At 41.3% G+C, this 18,911-nt stretch overlaps 2 protein-coding genes and 1 pseudogene across 2 annotated transcripts; 2 read left to right on the top strand and 1 right to left on the bottom strand.

Moving 5' to 3' along the window:
* Positions 1 to 733: 733 nt before the first annotated feature.
* Positions 734 to 5,885, top strand: LOC149846621 (uncharacterized; annotated as a pseudogene).
* A 1,928-nt stretch (positions 5,886 to 7,813) lies between these two features.
* Positions 7,814 to 8,905, top strand: LOC149846622 (putative ascorbate-specific transmembrane electron transporter 1). Its single transcript, XM_089998099.1, has 3 exons — positions 7,814 to 8,000; positions 8,106 to 8,354; positions 8,507 to 8,905. Exons 1-3 carry the CDS (start codon positions 7,839 to 7,841, stop codon positions 8,753 to 8,755), a joined length of 660 nt encoding a protein of 219 aa, XP_089854225.1. The 5' UTR covers positions 7,814 to 7,838; the 3' UTR covers positions 8,756 to 8,905.
* GEX1 (gamete expressed protein 1) lies at positions 8,503 to 11,496 on the bottom strand. Its single transcript, XM_089998098.1, has 7 exons — positions 10,967 to 11,496; positions 10,286 to 10,873; positions 10,068 to 10,194; positions 9,799 to 9,985; positions 9,553 to 9,709; positions 9,376 to 9,449; positions 8,503 to 9,297 (listed from the first exon to the last, which is right to left on the bottom strand). The coding sequence occupies exons 1-7, from the start codon at positions 11,431 to 11,433 to the stop codon at positions 9,104 to 9,106; spliced, it is 1,794 nt and encodes a 597-aa protein (XP_089854224.1). The 5' UTR covers positions 11,434 to 11,496; the 3' UTR covers positions 8,503 to 9,103.
* Positions 11,497 to 18,911: the final 7,415 nt, after the last annotated feature.

Here is an 18,911-nt window from a genome sequence, read left to right on the forward strand (position 1 = left end):
ATCCAACAAATATTCTATTCGAATTTGATGGATATCCGAATTCGTTTACATGTAAAAAAATGGATCTGGCATGAGATTTTCACTATACAACTCCGAATCTGTTCAGCCCACATCCAATTAGTCGGATATGGTATTGGCTACCTCCAATCCGAATCTGAAACATTTGTATCCCTAATGTCTAGTTAAACTGAGATAGGTTCAGTCCCTGATCTGGGTCAGGATCGTATCCATCGGTATCCTGGTCAAGGCCTAACTCATCGCTCTAACTAGATCAGGTCCACTTCAAAATGGATCAGACCCATTGATATCCGATCCAGAAGGTTTGTATGGGAGAAATCTATTGGAATGTTTGTATTGGTTTCGGATTGTACCCGAATCCCATTTTTTGAATTTTTGTACGGTCAAAAGTGAAGCAAACGTCCAAGTCAATGTCAACGGTCGAGTCTTCCCTCCCTCTCCCGCGTAAATTCTCTCTCTCTCTCTCTCTCTCTCTCTCTGTTATTTCTTCTGCTGCTTCTTTCTTTCAATTCCCAAACTTGACTGTAGTTGTGTCATTTGCGTTCTTTTGAGTACACATTCAGGATTTGGGGGTGTGAGGTCCAGGGTTTAGGCATCTGCAACTGCATATTTGCATCCTTGGGTTTGGTTACGGGGTTTATGGGTATTTGGGGGGGTTTGGTGGTTTGAGAGAGAGAGAGAGAGAGAGAGAGAGAGAGAGAGAGAGATGGTGGACATGGTGTATGAGAAATCATGGGAGGAGTTCCTGAGGAGGATGCTCCCCCCTGGTGCTCTCCTGCCCGACTATGACCATCTGGACTACTCCATAGCCGTCGAATACCAAGGGCCCCCTCTTGCCTGTGACCTCCCTCAGGTCCAGCCCGTCGATCTTCGATCGGTTAGCGTTACGCTTCCCGTGTCGCTCAAGGATGCTTCCACGCCTCTCCCTGTAATGGAGCCCATTCCCTTGCGTTTCTCTCGGTTCGATCGGCCTAACCACGGCTGCGAATCGATAAGTGCTGGGCCGGGGGATTCTGGTAGGGTGATCGCTCCGACCGGAGCAGAAGGTCGCGATTCCGATGCCCCGAGTTCTTTTCTGCTCTCTGCTCGAATCGATTCTGGTTCTGATCGATCTAGCAATGGCTCGGAATCGGTCGATAGAGAGTCGAATGATTCAGATGCGGAAACCCCACAATGTGAATCAGAAGAACACGAGACTGAAGCCTCGAATTCTCCTACTTTACCTGTCTCTGGTTTTGAAGTCTCTACCAATGGCTGCAAGTCAACTGTCCCAGAAACTGAGGACTCAGATGGAGCAACTGCTCTAGCCGAATCGGCGAATCATGGCATGGAGTGTTCGATTGATGTTTCTGCAGGTAGTCCTTCGATTTATAGGTTTGTGGGGTCTAGTAATGTCTGTGAGTCATGCTTAGAACCAGAGGATTCTGATAGGATGTCTTCTGTATCAGAATCAGAAGATTGTGCTGTTTCAACGTCAAATGTTGCTGGATCATCTTCTTTGCATGTTTCTAGATTAAATTGTTCTAGTAACGACTCTGAATCGATAGAACTACAAAAGAAAGATCCCCATGAAACCTCTCTGTTTGAATCAAAAGATCATGATATCAGCAATTCAAACCATGTTGCACCATTTAGCTTGCCAGCTTCTAGATTAGATCAGTCTGGTGAGTGCCAAGAGTCATCAGAGACAGAAACAGAGGAGTCACATAGGGCAGCCTTCTTACACAATTCTAGTAACGGAAATGAATCGCCTTTGAGATCCAAAATGTCTCGTTCTGTTGCATCATCATCGTCCTCAATCTCGTCGTCTTTGTGTTTGGCTGCTGCATCCACATCTTGCCCGAACACTCCTAGTAGAACGAAGCAGACTCCCAATGAAAGGAGGCTAATGATGCCGGTGACATTAGACACCGTGAACTCATCTGAAGATGATGCTTCAGACTATTCTCGATCAGAATTTGCTGATTCACCCTCACATACATCACCTCATGGTGGTTCTGATCACAGTGGTGTTTCAAATAAGGCAAGAGAGAGACACATCTGTGGCAGGTGTGGGAGAAGAAATTTGTTCAAGGGAATGGAATCATGTTTGGTCTGTGAGACTAAGTACTGTGGTAACTGTGTATTTAAGGTGATGGGTTCAATGCCTGAAGGAAGGAAGTGCATCCCTTGCATTGGGGAACCCATTCATGAATCGAAGAGGTCACGACTTGGTCAGTGTTCGAGAGTGCTTCGTAAGCACTGCTGTCCTTTGGAGATCAAGCAGATCATGAAGGCTGAGATCGAGTGTCCTGTAAATCAACTACAGTCAGAGCAGATCATTGTGAATGAGAAGCCAACTCAGGATACTGGGGAAAGGTGAATATCTCTTTTTCTCATGCTTGGAAAGTTGACTTCTGTTTCTTTATTTTGATGCTGCAATTGTAACTTGTTCGAGGATGTGTGTCTAGTATGAATAACAGGAGGGTGGAAAGCCTGATATGATCATAAATTCTAAATTGGCTATAGGGGGAAAGCTCCAGGAGAAGGTGAGCAACGGGAACACGAAATTGTACTTTAATGGCCGTGAAATAACAAAAGAAGAACTAAAAGTGCTCAAGGTAAGATTATGGCTTCTCTTTGTTTAATCATGGACTAATTTTTTCAGTAAATCTTTTCTTGTAGCTCTGCTTTTGCTGCTAAGTTATGTTACCTAAGTACAGATATGGGTGTCACAGGCAAAGTAAGGCTTAAAAACACTCCCTAAGTACAGATATGGGTGTCACAGTCAAAGTAAGGCTTAAAAACTCTACTTTTACACATGGCTAAATGTATGTTGGTGTGCGTTATGAGCGTGTGTGTATGTGAGAGAGAGAGAGATGAGCTTCAAGGTACAAATATAACATTAACCTATAAAGAGAGTGCACATTAAATTAAGTAATTTGATAAATTAGACAATTTTTAAATACTAGTAAGTTATTCATGATACTTTCTTTAACGATTTAAATAAAACCATGAAAATACATGGTCAATATGAAGTTACTTAGATGCTTGTAAGTGTAGACAAAATTAATCATAAAATGTAGTTTAAAATCGAAAAATGAAAAGTGTGGAGGTATATTTTCAAAGAAGAACATCGATTGAGCTAAAAGCTAGCTTCCAAAAGTGTTAATCTCGCTAGTGTTCAGGTAACGTAGCTGCTATAGACTTTTAAAATTAGCACCTTTACTCCAAATGAATGCAAATAGGCCCATTTTTTGAAAAAAAAAATCTTCAATAGAAATATATTATGATCAGTCTAGATATTTTTGTTATTGTTTATTCTGTTATATGTACTCGATTGTTTGTGGAAGAAAAAAATGGAAATGGATAGAAAGGAGAACATTTTAGTAATACCAATCTAAACACCAATTCTAAGTAAAATGCTTTTTTGAGAATACAAATGATTCATATCCTTGCGCCCATCTATACCTTTAATTGGTGTTTCACTTGCTGCACACAAAAGACCAAAGTAGAATTTTCCATGCCCATGCGTATACAGTATATGATAGAATAGATACCATAGATAAGAAGATACAGTAAAATTCCTTCATTTGTATCTTACTAAGAAATACTACAATTTATTACAAAGGAAAATGTACTACCATTATGTGTTATCCTGTATAGGCCTTCACTTGTATCATCTAATAAGTGGCAGAAACTATTTATCTCATCTTGCATTTACTTGTGAAGGAACTATTTTATAGTAGTTACTGATCTTCAATTTGTGTCCTGAAAGCTTGAGGGAGATACTGAATGTTTTTTGAAATACAGTGGGCCAAGATACAGTGCTCTCCGAATACCCACTTTTGGGTATCTGATGATGGCTCTATTGTAGAAGAAGGACAAAAATATTAGAGGCAAAATCTGGGAAAAGGTAAACATCTTATTTTGGTCAATTCAAGTTCCACCAGAAGTCCACCATGTGGACAAATCTTGGTTTAGAAATCTGATTCTTTTGAAGAGCTAAAAAGTATGATCTTCACCGTGCAGGCAGCAACTCGTATTTTATGTTCTTTATTGTCATTGCCAGTACCCCATGGGAGTGGTAATAGAACAACTAAAGGTGCATATAACACTTGTAGATCTCTGCCAGAGTATTTAGAACAAAGGAAAACTCAGAAACTTCTATTATTTGGATCTCAAGGCTCAGGAACCACCATCTTGAAGCAGGTGTGTATTCATTGTTGATCTACAGATGATTATTTTCAATGGATGAAATGCTTCTTGCACCAGTGATCTATGGTCCCACTGGACAAGGATTAAATATTTCCTGCATAAAATGTTTCACGGGTTTCTGTTGCAAAGAGCGAGAGTCAATGACTTCCCTTTTTCTCATCTTTGTTAGTAATCCATATATCACTAATGCAGCAACTATTTAACGTTTTCTGTTATTTTGCATGCAATCGGTTGCATTCTAGTGGACTTGTTTCCATCTAGGCTATCAAAATAAATGATATGGTTCAATCATATTTGCATATATGACATGTTCCAACATGCCAGCCCTACCCATCATGATAGTGCTATTAACTATTTTAATCTCCAGTCTTGGGTTATCTTCCATTTTTACTCTTTAGATCGACCACTGCTGAGCTGGCTGACTTTCACATCTGCATGATAGTATGGTGTTGAAAATCAAATATATAGAATGGTTCATTAATTAACTCTTTCATCTATCAGGCAATCTAGCTTCAACATTTTACACGTGAACAATGCATTTCAAGACACATGATCTCTCCTATGTATCATTTTATCTTGGAATGACTTTGCTATTTTGCATATCCCTCACATTGTAATTTTGATTGTACAGGCAAAGAATATATATGGAAATTTCTCTCAAGATGAGTTAGGGGATTTGAAGTTCCTGATTCAGAGCAACATCTACAAGTACCTTGGTATTTTGCTTGAGGCACGGGAGCATTTTGAGGAAGAAATTTTCAGTGAGACTCAAATGACATCACATGATACAGACCCTGAATTAGGTAGATATGTTTTTTGTATGTGTTCATTTCTATATCAGTGTGTCCATGTGCCTGTCAATATTATATTAACATGCATAGATCACATTATAACCACCCTAAGAAATGAAATTGAACTCTATTCAGGGGAAGACGAGAGCATACAGAGAACTTGCATATATTCATTAAACGCTAGACTGAAGCATTTTTCTAACTGGCTTCTGGAAACCATTGCTATGGGAAATTTTGATGCCTACTTTCCTGCTGCAAGTCGTGAATATGCCTCACTTTTGGTCGATGTCTGGAATGATCCTGCAATTCAGGAGACATACAAGCGAAAGGATGAATTATATTCTCTTCCAGATGTTGCTAAGTATTTCCTAGACAAGGTATGACTATTCCTTGCACATGCGTGCTCATTTATAGCTCACACTCTAACAAGGATATAGTAGTGGGGTCTTTAGTTGTCCCTCTAGTAGCTTTTTAATTTGCTTTAAGTACTTGTTGAGTACTCGACATGAAAATTGTTCCTATTGAATCGATGATTCTTTTAGTTAATTTTTGGCAAACACGTATTGGTTACAGCTTGCATGTTCTTTTCATGACTTCTCTGTTTTCAATTTTATTTCTTCTAGGTATCAGTAGCTTATTCTGTTCTTTGCTATCTTTTTTCAGGCTATCTCGATATCAAGCAATGACTATGAACCTTCAGTGGAGGATATCTTGAATGCTGAGGGATTGTCTCTCAGTGATGGTCTTGCCTTTGTGGATTTCTTCTTAGATAATCGGAATCAAATTTCAATGTCACTCGATGAGCCCCTATATCGCACGGGCAGCACTGGGAGTGCATGGGGGTGTCCGTGTGTAGTTCAAATCCCCCATGGGGCGTAGGCAAAGGCCTTGGGCGCGTAGGCAGGCGGCTCTTGGTGCGGCAATGCGGTCCCAACCATGCCAAGTGGCATGGGGTTGTGCAAGTGAGTGCACAACGCCGGCGAACGAGTTTGGGTGGTGCTGTTCACTATGGCAGAAAATCATCAACTGGTCTGCGGACTGGGGGTCGAAAGATCTTGTCCCTTCTATGGTGAGGTTATGTTGGGGGCGTGCCCATGGGGCTGCTATCTGCTCCATGGCACGCGAGGCTAAGGCTTTCGTGCGTTGTTGGCTCGGATGGTTGGGCTTGAGGAAAGGTGGCTTGCAATGATGGTTGGAGGTATGACATGCATCGGTAAAGGCTTTGGGATGTGTTATGCTCCCAATGACCCGTGTTGGATGTTGGTTAATTCGGTAGTGCTGCGAAGGCACGTTTCAGCCCTTGTCAACGTGCGCTTGCTTGTGGGAGCTGTAAGGCACGTTTGGCTTGGTGGTTGAAGGTGCTAGCCGGTATGGGACGGCTATGCACGTAAGTGGCGATCAGATGCACGATGGACCATGTTCGGAAGGATTTCTTGAAAAGAAGGGTTTGTTAAGTTGACGTTCCGCTGGGTAAGAAGTTTACGTGTGGGAAACACGTGCTGTGAGGCTGACTAGGCCGTGAGGCCTAGTGCCGCACGGGCCTTCCTTGGCTTGAAATGCGAAAAATTTGGCCTTGGAAAATTAGCCCGTGACAAGAGTTCATGGTTAGACACTCTTCTTTTGCTGACATCCCATTTGTGCTCATCCTCAATAAGCATGATGCCTTTGAGGAGAAGATCAACAGGGTCCCACTGACAGTATGTGAGTGGTTTAAGGACTTCAGTCCAATGAGGTCAAATTACAGTTACGGCTCTCTTGCACCCCAAGCATATTTTTACATTGATGAAGCCAGGCAAAGAGGTAACATTGATGAAGCTTTCAAATTTATCAAGGAGGTTCTGAGATGGAATGATGAAAATGGTAACAATTGCTATGCAATTCCAGAGGATTCTCAGTATAGCACAGAGGCAAATTTGACGCCGTGTGTTACACAAGATTGAATTTTTCTCCTACTGTAGAGTGTGAGGCAAGAATGCCCCTAGGAAAAACAATAGTAGTTTTTGTGAGCACTCTATGGACTGCATTTTTGGCATGGACTTATTTTTTTACAGGAATTACTGACATATCCATGGACTGCATATATGCATATATTACTGACATATCCATGGAGTGATTTTTTTATATGCAGTCCATGGATATGTCAGTAATTCCTGTAAAAAAATAAGAGGTTTTGGGATTTGGGAACCCTGTTAGAAAAATATAAAGTCGAATCGTGATTCTTGTTGGTTAAAATCGTTGGTTTTTTTATTTATTTATGATTTATTTTCTTGCATTTTATGGTTTATTTATGGTTTTTGCATTTATATATAAAACATTATGAATTCTAATTTTTTCTCAAATTATCCAAAATTTAAACATTTTTGAGGTGGAGTGGAGGTTAAAATACATCCCCGCAAGACGGGGGTGGAGACCTTGTCCCCGGCCCCGATCCATTGACATCCCTACCCTATAGAGACACAAGAGGCAGAGAACAGAATTGAGAACAAGGAAATGGGAAAGGAATGGGAAAATGCCCAGACTACTGCAGTTGAAAATACAAGAAAATAAATAAACTTTTCATAAGTATCGTCAGGATGACTCTAGTAATGACGTTAGAGAGAGAGAGAGAGAGTTTAACTTTTCCTTTGTTGGTTTTGGATTACGTCAGTGGCCATTCAAAATGATTTGTTTGCCGGTCGTTTTCACTTTAAAGCACCCGTCTTCCACTTCCATACATTAACTATCCTCAACCGTCCAACTGACCTCATATTCACCATGTTCCTGCAGGCCTCTTAAGATTTATTAGCAACATTCCATTTCATTGCATTCTCTCTCTCTCTCTCTGGTATTTCCATGGCTATCAAAGACAGGTCGAACTTGGGTATTAGTGCTAAGCCAGTTGTCTTGGTAGTGCACTTGTTGGGTTTAACAGCCACTGTACTCATGCTTGTGTGGAACCTGCACTACAGGGGAGGCCTTTCTTTTAGAACTCAGGAGAAACAGAGGATCTTCAACGTAACATGATCCGGATTTTCTTTCTTTTGCTTGTTTTAGTTCTTAAAGGATGAAGAATTCCACGGATTCACTGATTTTCCAATTTTTTTGTTTCTTCATGTACAGATTCATCCGGTTTTGATGTTTATTGGGTTTATTTTTGTTGCTGGGGAAGCCAATGTTGTTTATAAGCTGTTGCCTGCTCCAAAGAAGATGAGGAAGTCGGTTCACTTGTTGCTACATCTTGCTGCTCTGTTGTTGGGTATCCTTGGGATCTACTCTGTTTTCAAGTTTCACAACGAGATTGGTATTTCTCATGTGTACACTGTCCACTCATGGATGGGTATGGCCACCATCTGCCTGTTTGGTTTGCAGGTACTTCCATATAATAACTCGTTATCATTATCTTTACCTCAGAAAGAAAAAATTTCGGCTAGACCAAAAGAAAACCCCGTGAGGAAGTTAATACTGCATGGCCTATTTCTTTATTCAATTTGTGATGGAACCTTTTTTTTTTCGGTGGGCAGTGGTTGGTCGGCTTCTTATCATTCTGGTATCCTGGATTATCAAATGCCCGAAGGGTAAGTGCTATTCCTTGGCATGGCGTTGTGGGTATGGCAATCTTCCTCATGGCAATCGGCACAGCGGAGGCTGGGTTGGCTGAGAAGTTTATATTTCAACAACTGACTCATGAAACTGAAGCATACCTGGTGAACTTCATCGGACTCACAGTGCTTCTCTTTGGTGCTGCAGTAGCTCTCTGTGTTTCTCTTTAGATGTTAAAGAAAAAAATCCATTGTATGCTCGATATAAATAGTAGAAATTACTCTGGCTCTGTAGAGAACGCTTTTGTAAGCACTTTGCTCCTTGTTGATACCTACTGTAAGAACTTTGCTCTGTGTTGATATAAAGCCTACTGTTTGGTAGTTGATGGCACACCCCCGTGACACACGCACGCACACGCACACACACTGTGTATTATTCCCTAAATATGAGATTTTATATGGCCTATTCCGAGGCCCAAAATTGTATGTCCCATAAGCGACTAGCAGAGTAAAGGATGTTGCATGTTTCAAGACCTTTTCCATAATTTGTTGATTTGATTGTTTTATATATAATGTAGCCTAAATATGAGATTTTATATGCCTATTCCGAGGCCGAAAATTGTATGTCCGACAGGCGGAGGTAGTAACTGAGTTCTCCTCTACTATCTCTGGAAGATAATAATCAGGATCTTCACAGATATCCTCGTCTTCTCGTAGCTCTGAGTTCATCAATGAAAGGTATCCAGTATCATCCACTGATATCATGTCATTGTCTGAAAAAGAGAAGCTAAATATTAGTTCTAAGCTGGAAAAGAGGGAATGCAAAAAACTGTTTGATGATTGTGTCCTACCATCATTTCCCTCTATGGCGTTCAGTTTCTCGATTACCGTCAATAGTATCCTATGATTGAGAATTTCATAATCCCTGCAGTCATGGTATATATGTTCTAAATATCCATAACTTTATAATTCATAAAAAAAAAGACGCCCACATGAATCTTTTGATGGAAATGTCACCTAATCCTCACCTGAAACTGAAAACAGAGTACAGAAGCTGGATCAAGGCAGCCAATAAAAAGGATAACCTGACCAAGAACACCTTGGATGAAACCCAAGATTGCTGATCAAGATCATTAGCTCCAACTCGGACTAACAAAATTTCCATTGCAAACACAATGCAGAGGCCTGTAATTGTATCATGTTTAGGCATGAAAAATTGGATAAGTTTATTTTAGTTGTGGAAACATGACTTACATTTCTCAAAAAAAACTCACCAAGATAGAGTCGTGCTCTAGCACCAAAAGTTTGTTTTGCGCTAGTAATCATGTAGATGACGAAAACCATGCCCAAGTAGAAGAAGAAAGATTTTATGGCACGAGATTCCAATAGAATGGCATTGTGTAGTTGAAACAACTTCTCTAGAGCAGTGAACATGGTTGCCTGCTTCGTTTCAAATGCCTCCTGAACATAGAAACACAAGTCTGTAACCATGACTCAAACCAAGTTTCTCCTGGTGACATGAATGAACTTTGAATTTAATAACCTGTGCTGCCAATATGGATATTGAATTCTGAACAAGGTGATCATGAGCCTCGTGAAGCTGTGCCTGCCGTCGAAGAAGCTCCACCTGTTGTTTCTCACCAAAGTCCGCTAATTTCTGCAAATTAGCCCTGAAACGGAAAGTAATAGAGAAGAAAACCAAGTCTTTCAATTTGATGATGGTGGTTGTGATTAATGTAGTTTTGGAAGATGAGAAAGTACCTGCTCTCCTCTAGTGCTTGTGACAGAAACTGGGTAATAGAATTAAGCCCCTGAAGAGCTTGAGACTGACCATCCAGGAGCTGCCGCTGTTTATCCAATGATACAGCTGCAACATTCTCAATATCATCAGCTTTATCTTGCAGGCTCTTCATCTGCAAGGACATGCTATCACCAACTTGATATATCTCCCTTTCAATCTCCAAGGTTTCCTTCTGCAGTTTTGCAATCCCCTCACCCAAACTCTCATAAGACTCACTAAGGATTGCCATGCTAGAACTGAGCCTTTCTTTCATCTCTTCCTGACCTTGTTGTAGAGCAGACTGTGAAGCAGCTATTTCTTTGGATTGCTCAAAGACGGCTTTTGATTTGTCCAACACCATTCCTATTTGGTCTTCGACAACTCTAGACGTACGAGCCAGTTCTTCAGTTTGCAGATCGATCGAAGCCAATGAATCATGAATGTGATCGGAATTTCGTAACAGTAAGTCAGACTTTTCCTCTATAGTTTCCAGTTTCTCCTCTGCATAACTGGCTGACCTTTGCAAATCGTTCACTAACCTCTCCGTTTTGTGCTTAAACGCTTCGGACCTAAAGAAACCACAAACATAACTTCTTCACTTACACAGGAAAAGGAGAAGAAAGACTGTCAACAATCAAAGTGAAAGTTGAGTGCCACTTAACTGTAATTGATGGCAGATGGCATTTGTTTCAAGGAAGAACTGAAGATAGATATTATGCTGAAACTCATCCAAACTCTTGAGGCACTTCACCATGGGGGTACCAGAATCACAAGCAGAGAAACCAGGCCTACCAGAATCCTTCTGAAAGCAATCACTCAAGTGCCAAGCCAGCCTAGATTGCTTTTCTTGGTTTCCAATTATGTCACCACAACTAGAGAACAGCTGCTGGTAGGCTTCCTGCCAACATGAGTTTGATGTCACTAATCTTGATTTAGCTCTCTCCACCAAGTCAACTCCCTTGGGATCATTCAGATTATCCATAGAAAACTCAGCATTCATGATGTTCGACAGCATTGGAGGCTCTTTAGGTTCTGAGGGTGTTGAAGAAGCAAACCAACTCCATGAATAGCAGTTGAAGCAGCAAGAGATCAGAACTAATAAAAATATGCTTGGATGAAGACTACCCATTATCAGTTATGGTTCACCCTTCACCAGTTAATATGGAAGTTGGCTCGTTCTTTGCCGAGTTGATATATCAGAGGCAAAGTAAGCCTAAGAGAGAAATAAGATGGTACGAATTAGGAAACTTGATAGAATAAGAAAGAAACTAAGGTAGTTAAACGGGCTTGCTAATACTACCATAGTGATATGTGCCATGTTGGGTTATCCAAAAAAAGAAACAGAAAACATTGTGGATCCCTATAAAAATTTGCACCCCTGCTATGTCGGTAAGAGGGACAAGGATCTCGTTGAACCCAGACCTAGTCGCACCTTTTTTGCTTTTTTAATTTGATTTCACATTATATGCAGCGTCGTCCCATGCAGCCACTTGCCTGACAGCCACCCACCCATCTTGGCATTTCTCCATATGGGTGTGGTGTTCATCTCGAGAAAAGTTGAGATGGATGGTCATCAGCAGTACATACAGCGCCGCTGCATAAAAAAATGACCTCTTAATTTTTCAAGAAAAAACCATTGGTTATGATCCGGACATCCTGAGCCAGGCCACATTGACTGTAGCTCTGTTTGTAAAACTCCACGGGCTACCCTTTACTTGCTCACCAAGAAAGTCTCCTCATCACTTGGGTTTTATGACAAGGGACGTGCTACTCAAGTATATGGAACTTGCAACATCCTTCAACTTGAACACCTCTAAGTCAATCCACATCTAACAGGTACGCGTGGGCTAGTAAGAGTGAAAGCTTCATCATTACTTAAAAACTAGATGGGTTTGACGTGCAGTTTAGGTTCAAATCCAATGGGCGTCACCCCTGAGTAAGCCTAAGCTTAGCGACTCTCTGGGGTCGAGGGGTAAACCCTCGGAGTTTTACGCCGACATGAACAGAGACCGTAAGTATGACAGGCTGAACCAGTGCGACCAAGTCTCCGTGCCTGAGGCGGTTTCTCCCAGTAAAAAACGAACTAGAGGGCAGAAAAACTAGCAGAAAGCAATATTTTATACCCTGTTTTGTTGATCACTTCGTGCTAATATTATCTTGCATAAGGGGAAAGCCAGGAAGAGAAACAAAGGATTGTATTATAATGTAGAAACATTCTAATGACACGAATAGAAACTTCTATTTAAAGGACGAGAAATTTAATAAGGTGGGTGAAATTCAGCCTGTCACCAAGTCGGTAGACAAAAGAGGGGGGGGGGGGGGCATCTACTAAGAAGGTATGCTGTTTTAAGATGTTAAACAAAGGCACTTTAGCTTAAATGATTCATATAAAACTCTTTTAACAAAAAAAAAAATGGCAATTTCCTTATGGAAAAACAATGGTAATTAGATACATTAACAGAAAAGATACATGAAAAAATAAGTATGAAAGTATTCATCTGGAAGATGGCACCCATACCTCAACCGTTTTCTCTTCTTTCCCCCTTTATCGGCATGCTTCTGCAGTGTATTCACCATTTTATATGTGTCGATCGATAAAGGAAGTCGAAAGGATGCAGCGAAGAGGCATTATTCCAAAGGCTACGAATTAATCTCTCTCTCTCTCTTCCCCGCACCCTTCCAATTCTAGGGTGTCATCGGGTTTGGTTCGGACTCGGGTGAAATTAAACCCATATCTGATTTGAGATACTAATACCGGGTCCAGACCTGGGTTCAATCAAACCCACCATAAGAGAAACCATACCCAAATCCTATAAATATATTTTATCCTTTGTGGATTTTAGTGGTTGAGAACGGGTCTTTAATAAAATTTCACAAACCATACTTGGATCCATATATTAATCTGGCCCTTAGGGTCCGACCCTGGTTGTAATCTTACCTTCTTTATCACCAAACCCTCACCCTATAGGCTATAGGGTTTGGTACGGGTCGAGTCTGGGTCAAACCCGACCCATTGACACCCCTCTAGAATCAACTTTTATCACGTTTTTGGCCAAAAAAAAGATCTCGGCGTGGATACAAATGATCCTATGTTGATCGTAGCGATCCAGCTTATGCATCTGGACGGCTAGGGTCAGTCCACATCCAAGTGAGAACGTGGACCAATCCTAGCCATTGGTTGGATAGCTAGCATTGTGTAGGATGGAACCCATCCTATGTTAACTGATGGGATCCATACTTGTTTTTTTGTTACGTTGAAAGTCCAGTCACAGATATAGGCCATCTTTTCACGAGATTTTCAAAAACCGACATAATCCAAAAAAACAACGTGATATTTTTAAAGTATCACCGATTTGGAAAAATATCACATCTTTATCACGATATTATCACATTGTTAATGCGGTATTTATATTTATATTTTTCATACTTAGTGATTTTTCTTATTTTTATATATTTTTGTATTTTTATTTTAACTACTCTGATATTTTGTGATTTTTTCCCAAACAAAAACATTTTTTTTATTTATCGCGTGGGATTTGTGACTACGACTTGAAACCGAGTCATCGCCCGTATAACCTGGATTGGACCCGATCCTGCCTGTCTGAATCAAAACCTGAACTTGGTGCAGTTGATCCAAATCCGAGGAATGAATTTTAATAAGCTTCAATAATGTACGATTTAATACAGATCTGAAATACATATTGTGATGTTGGATCCAGTAAGAACGAAACCGAGGTATTGATGAATAAAATGTGCAAACCCCTATTAAACAATTTTGTGAAACTGGATTCTAACCCAATTTTGTAGAAACCAGGTTAAACAGGCCATCAAACCCGGTTTAACAGGGTAAAGTGACTAGTAGTCCAGTGAGCGTTTGACGGATCCAACAGGTCCAATAGGTCCAGACCCAAAGTGAGCTCCCAACGACTTCACCTGAGACTGATCCCATGCAAACGGTTTGGATTTGGATCAGGCCACTCAGACCCAGGCCTGATATAATGAGATGCAAGTTAATCGGATCCAGATTTGGACTTGGATGACGAGAGCCTATACCACGTCAACACTAGGGGTAGGCATCGGACCGACCCAGCCCAGACCCGTTTAGTGCAGCCCAGCCCAGAGATGGCTTGTTTACTAATGGGCCGGGTTTTGGCCTAGTTTTTAATGGGCTTGGGTTTGAAGAGCAGCTCATTGACCCAACAGGCCAATGTGAAGCGGGCTGGGTCTGGCCGGGCCAATGTGAAGCGGGCTGAATAGTAATAATTAACAAGTTTCCAACTTGTCATGTACCCAACTAATTATCTTTCTAATGAGGTGGTATCCAATGTGGTAAGCGGAGGCCCTTGAATCCCTCTGCCACATGGGGGTAGTTGTTATGTTGGGGGTCTTCCTAACCCCAGCTAGACTTTCAAAAAATAATAATAATAATAATTATCTTTCTGTATTTTTTTTGTTTTCATAAAATTAATGTAACTAATTAGGTAAATAGTAATAATTACCAAGTTATTAATTTTAAAATTTTTATATTATTAAAAAATTAATAAATAACTCAGGCCCATCAAGTCGATCGGCTTGGCCCATCGAGCTGCCCGGCCCGTTGCTCACCCCTAGTCAACACTATATATACTCGAGTCTAAACTTGGTCTAGATCAGCTGATGCTTATCCCACCAATATCACAATGAATTTGAATTCGATATTTTTAAATATATCAAAGGGGGCTTATTAGATGTACCCAGTTCAGGAAGAAGTGGAATAAGTTGAACGCAATTGTTTAATTTATCCGACTTTTTCAGGATAACTGGATACAACCACACCCCCTAAAAGATGGCTTTTTTTTTTAAATACTTGGATTTGTGACACACAATTTTTAAAAAGTAATGACAGCCAACATTTATCAATGGGGGCTCCACTTGTCTGCTAGTCTTGTGTTGAAACGTTTCAGGTTCAAAACCCAATGGTATAGTTGTAACACTGGTAGTGTGGTGCCCCAAACCCCGACCTTGGAAAAATTCTTTGATTTTTTAGATTTTTTTTTAATTGGTTTTATAACAAACAGTGGAAAGACAAAAGAAAGGAGTAAACAAGGGTAAAAAGGTCGCAAGTTTGAGCGGGCCACAGCAAGTGATACACATATATCAAAAAGTCTAAAATGTACAAAACTCAAGTGTTCTAAACTTACAAAATGAGACATTATACATCAATTCTCACGGTCTCTCAAAACGAGAAGAAAATTCCATTAAACCTCAAAACCAAAAAGGAGTAAGGATCTGCAGTTAAGTGTGGGTCCCCAAGCCTCCAGACTGTTCGTCGACGCATCGCAGTTGTGCCTACTTATCACCTGCATCCTCAAAAAATGGGGTCAGAACTCTTGCGAGTTGGTGAAGAACAACATCATATATCCATTTCTCAAAGAAAAAACATGTAGCATAGAAACATGTGAAGCATCAGATATATATACATGTGTCATGTAAGTGCACGTGCTACAAGTCTAAGTAACAAGGAAGTAACAAGTGCAACAGGCAGTAGTAACAGAATAAGGAACTAAACAACCATTGAACGACGGGTAATTAAGTAGCAACAAGTAAGACAGTACGAGAACGATAACAAAGTAAGCAAGTAAATGAACTATTAAAGTAAGTTAACTGTTATTGGTTAGTAATTATGTTCTTCTGATTACTCCTTCGGGTACGTGAAGAAACCTCACATTCTGTGAGACATGCACCTCTGTTATTCAAATTTGTGTGTGATAACTGAAAATGCTACAAACCGAGTCAAACCTCATGTGGGCAGCCACAACTGAGAGAAACCTACGCATAGGTAAAGGATTTTAATTCATACTACTGCAGTAGTGAGGTACCTTAAAAGGTCACATCGACCTTCCTAACTCTGAGTGACTGAAGGTCAAAGGATGCCTCAACTCCTATAAAAACACTTATCGTAGTAACGACTAGTCACTCAGGACTGCACCATTCACCCACTCTAAGGTGAACCATTTTGTGAATAGGGCACGGTGGTTTATCTTTCTTAGGCTTGGTTTGACAACATACCTCCCTTCGAAGTGTATATGCCTCATAGTCCCCGCGGGGTACGGAAACGAGGAATTAGCCTGCTCATTCACGTGCTCGGCCTCACACGGCCAACAAAGAGCACATCGCCTATGAAGGCGATACAACACTATTTTATCATTTTCATTCTAGGGTATAGACATACGTGAACTCACTCACGAACATGGGGTCATCGCCCAAAGACTCCAGCCGAGTCAAAAAACCACAAGTGTATTGTTCATACCCTATAGTGTTCAAGTTTTTGTCATTCTTTATATCACATGTGAAATATGCACTTCGTGCACTCATCTATGTCTCAAGCATGAGACCAAGGTATACCACTCGAGGTACGTACCAAGTAGTACAGGTGTCAAGGTGTGTTAAGTGCATGTGCGAAGTTTAGTGTCACATAAACTCAAGTCTTTCTCACATTTAACGAAACATAGGCATAACCATGAAAAACACATTTCAACATAATGACAAGGTGCAAGTGAGTGTACCATTCAATGTTCCCAAGTGATACGAAACTTACAAAGCCTAACTTTATTATAATTGCATGTATATCAGTATTGTCTAGTATTACATGTTTTGAGTGCGAGTCATAAATAAAATTTTCAAGCAAATGACCTTCAAATGTCATACATTAGAATTCTCGCATAGCGGGACCATTTTCATAAGGAAGAATCGTGATTTTGACACACTCAAGCGTAAAGAATGAAATTTTAACGAATCCCATACGCATGGGAATTACATTGGCATTTCCACGGTTGATCGTCGCGCTTGCGAAAATAACAATGCAAGAATGATAGTTTGCGATGAAATGGCTGGAATCTAAAATGATGGAAAATATGTATTCACAAGTAGGCAGCGTACTGCTCACCAGACATCTTGCACTAATGCTGCCAAGACGAAATAGCGAAGAGTCGTAGGGTTTGCTCCGGGCCCAACGCACATTTGGCCACCCGAATGTGTCAAGCACGAGGCACGATGTGCCGACAAGTCCAAAACACTAACTGTGACCTGTAAGGCCACAGACCACGAGTCTGAACAATGCACAATATGTGCCAAGTGTCCAAATCGGGGCTGCTGGACAGCATATACGGAACGCTCCAGCCACCACCAAAGCACGTAATATCAAAACACTTTTCTAAAAACTTTTATTATTCTATTATATTATAGCTTGCGGCAATGGAAAGAGGATACGCGGGCCAGGTGACTGAACGGCTAGGGGAGCCCACCCTGACCTAGACCATACTTGAATCAGGTCCAGGGGCACTCCCACGTCCCGGGTCTGAACCAAAGTGGTTCAGACCAGGTGATGCTGCCAAGGAGCAAAGCTTGCTGGAACTGCATCAGACTGGTTCAGTTCGGTGTTCCAGCCAAGCCAACGACCAGACCACCAAGTACAATCCCTCAGACCTGGACCAGGGGTTACAAAGGACCCTGGTCTGAACCTAAATGGTTTAGACCAGACGTTGCACCTGTCTTGCAGCCCGGTCCAGGGCGAAGACAGAGCGACTAGGTCACCCGGGTGCGGTAGTGTCCGGCGCTTGCTGTCGCACCAAGGCAAACCAAAGAGGGAATGGGGTCTGGTCCTTCGGACCAGACCACGGGGCCAGAACAGACCCTGGTCTGAACTCAATGTTCAGACCAGGTGCTGCCTCAGGGGCAGTTGGTCCGACAACAGAAATTCAGGCCCACAAGGTTACCCGGGTGCGGCTAGCACCCAACGGCTAGCTGCCGCACCAAGGGGAGGGATAAGGTGGACTAGGTGCACCTGGCTGAGCCCTGCTCGGACCAGGGTGCACCTGGTTGGGTCTGTCCCAGCAGGGTATAGACCAACCGAACCCCAAAAGTACATAAATAAGGCATAAAAAATAAATAAATGCTCAAACTTCATGATGTTGTGGGGAAAAGAAGTGGCATAGGGAGGTGCCACGATTGGACTGGGCTATAACCGAACCTAGTTCAGCACTGCAGCCACCAAAGGGGTTCAAGAGAAGCCCCAAGCTACCTTACAACAATGAGAGGGGCTGAGGAAAAAGGCAAGCTCAACCAAAAATCGGAAAGGCCTTTACGCAAAAACTAAAAAAAATGCCCAAGATGCTACTCGGTTGCATGCAAGCACAAGGAAAAGAAAGAAAGAAAGCACAATATGTATCTTAGTTGAATAAAAACAACATGAAGGAAAAACTCAAAAGTGCATTTCATCTGAATATAATTTACAAAGGAGAAGGCATAAAGCATAACTAAATTTTTGGTTTAAGACAAACATGGGATGAAAGCAATGGCCTTAAAACCGAATGAACATACGGTTGTCTTGAGCCCCTCTCCTTTCATGGAACGAAAGGGAGGGATGTTCAAACATACACAAATTGCCAAAGATACAACTAATCCACCAAGAGCCATGCATACCATAGATACATTTGGCTCTCTTGGCTTCATATTCCATACCACATGCAAAACCCCAAGAAAACAAAAATACAAAGTTGTAAGTCTTCACCTTAGGTTGTTCGAATGGATAGGAGGAAGAAGCTACGATTGAGAAGCTTAGTAGCTCCA

Source organism: Nuphar pumila, chromosome 2, assembly GCF_984573655.1.
Source record: "Nuphar pumila chromosome 2, dmNupPumi1.hap1.1, whole genome shotgun sequence".
In the NCBI taxonomy this organism is placed as follows: domain Eukaryota; kingdom Viridiplantae; phylum Streptophyta; class Magnoliopsida; order Nymphaeales; family Nymphaeaceae; genus Nuphar; species Nuphar pumila.

Excerpts from the sequence above, each read along its gene's own strand:
- LOC149846622 (XM_089998099.1), top strand. The coding sequence starts at position 7,839 with ATGGCTATCAAAGACAGGTCGAACTTGGGTATTAGTGCTAAGCCAGTT. Across the intron at positions 8,001-8,105 it reads AGAAACAGAGGATCTTCAAC|ATTCATCCGGTTTTGATGTT; the intron begins GTAACATGATCC and ends CTTCATGTACAG. Across the intron at positions 8,355-8,506 it reads TCTGCCTGTTTGGTTTGCAG|TGGTTGGTCGGCTTCTTATC; the intron begins GTACTTCCATAT and ends TTCGGTGGGCAG.
- GEX1 (XM_089998098.1), bottom strand. The coding sequence starts at position 11,433 with ATGGGTAGTCTTCATCCAAGCATATTTTTATTAGTTCTGATCTCTTGC. Across the intron at positions 9,986-10,067 it reads TATCCATATTGGCAGCACAG|GAGGCATTTGAAACGAAGCA; the intron begins GTTATTAAATTC and ends TTCTATGTTCAG. Across the intron at positions 9,298-9,375 it reads CGCCATAGAGGGAAATGATG|ACAATGACATGATATCAGTG; the intron begins GTAGGACACAAT and ends TCTCTTTTTCAG.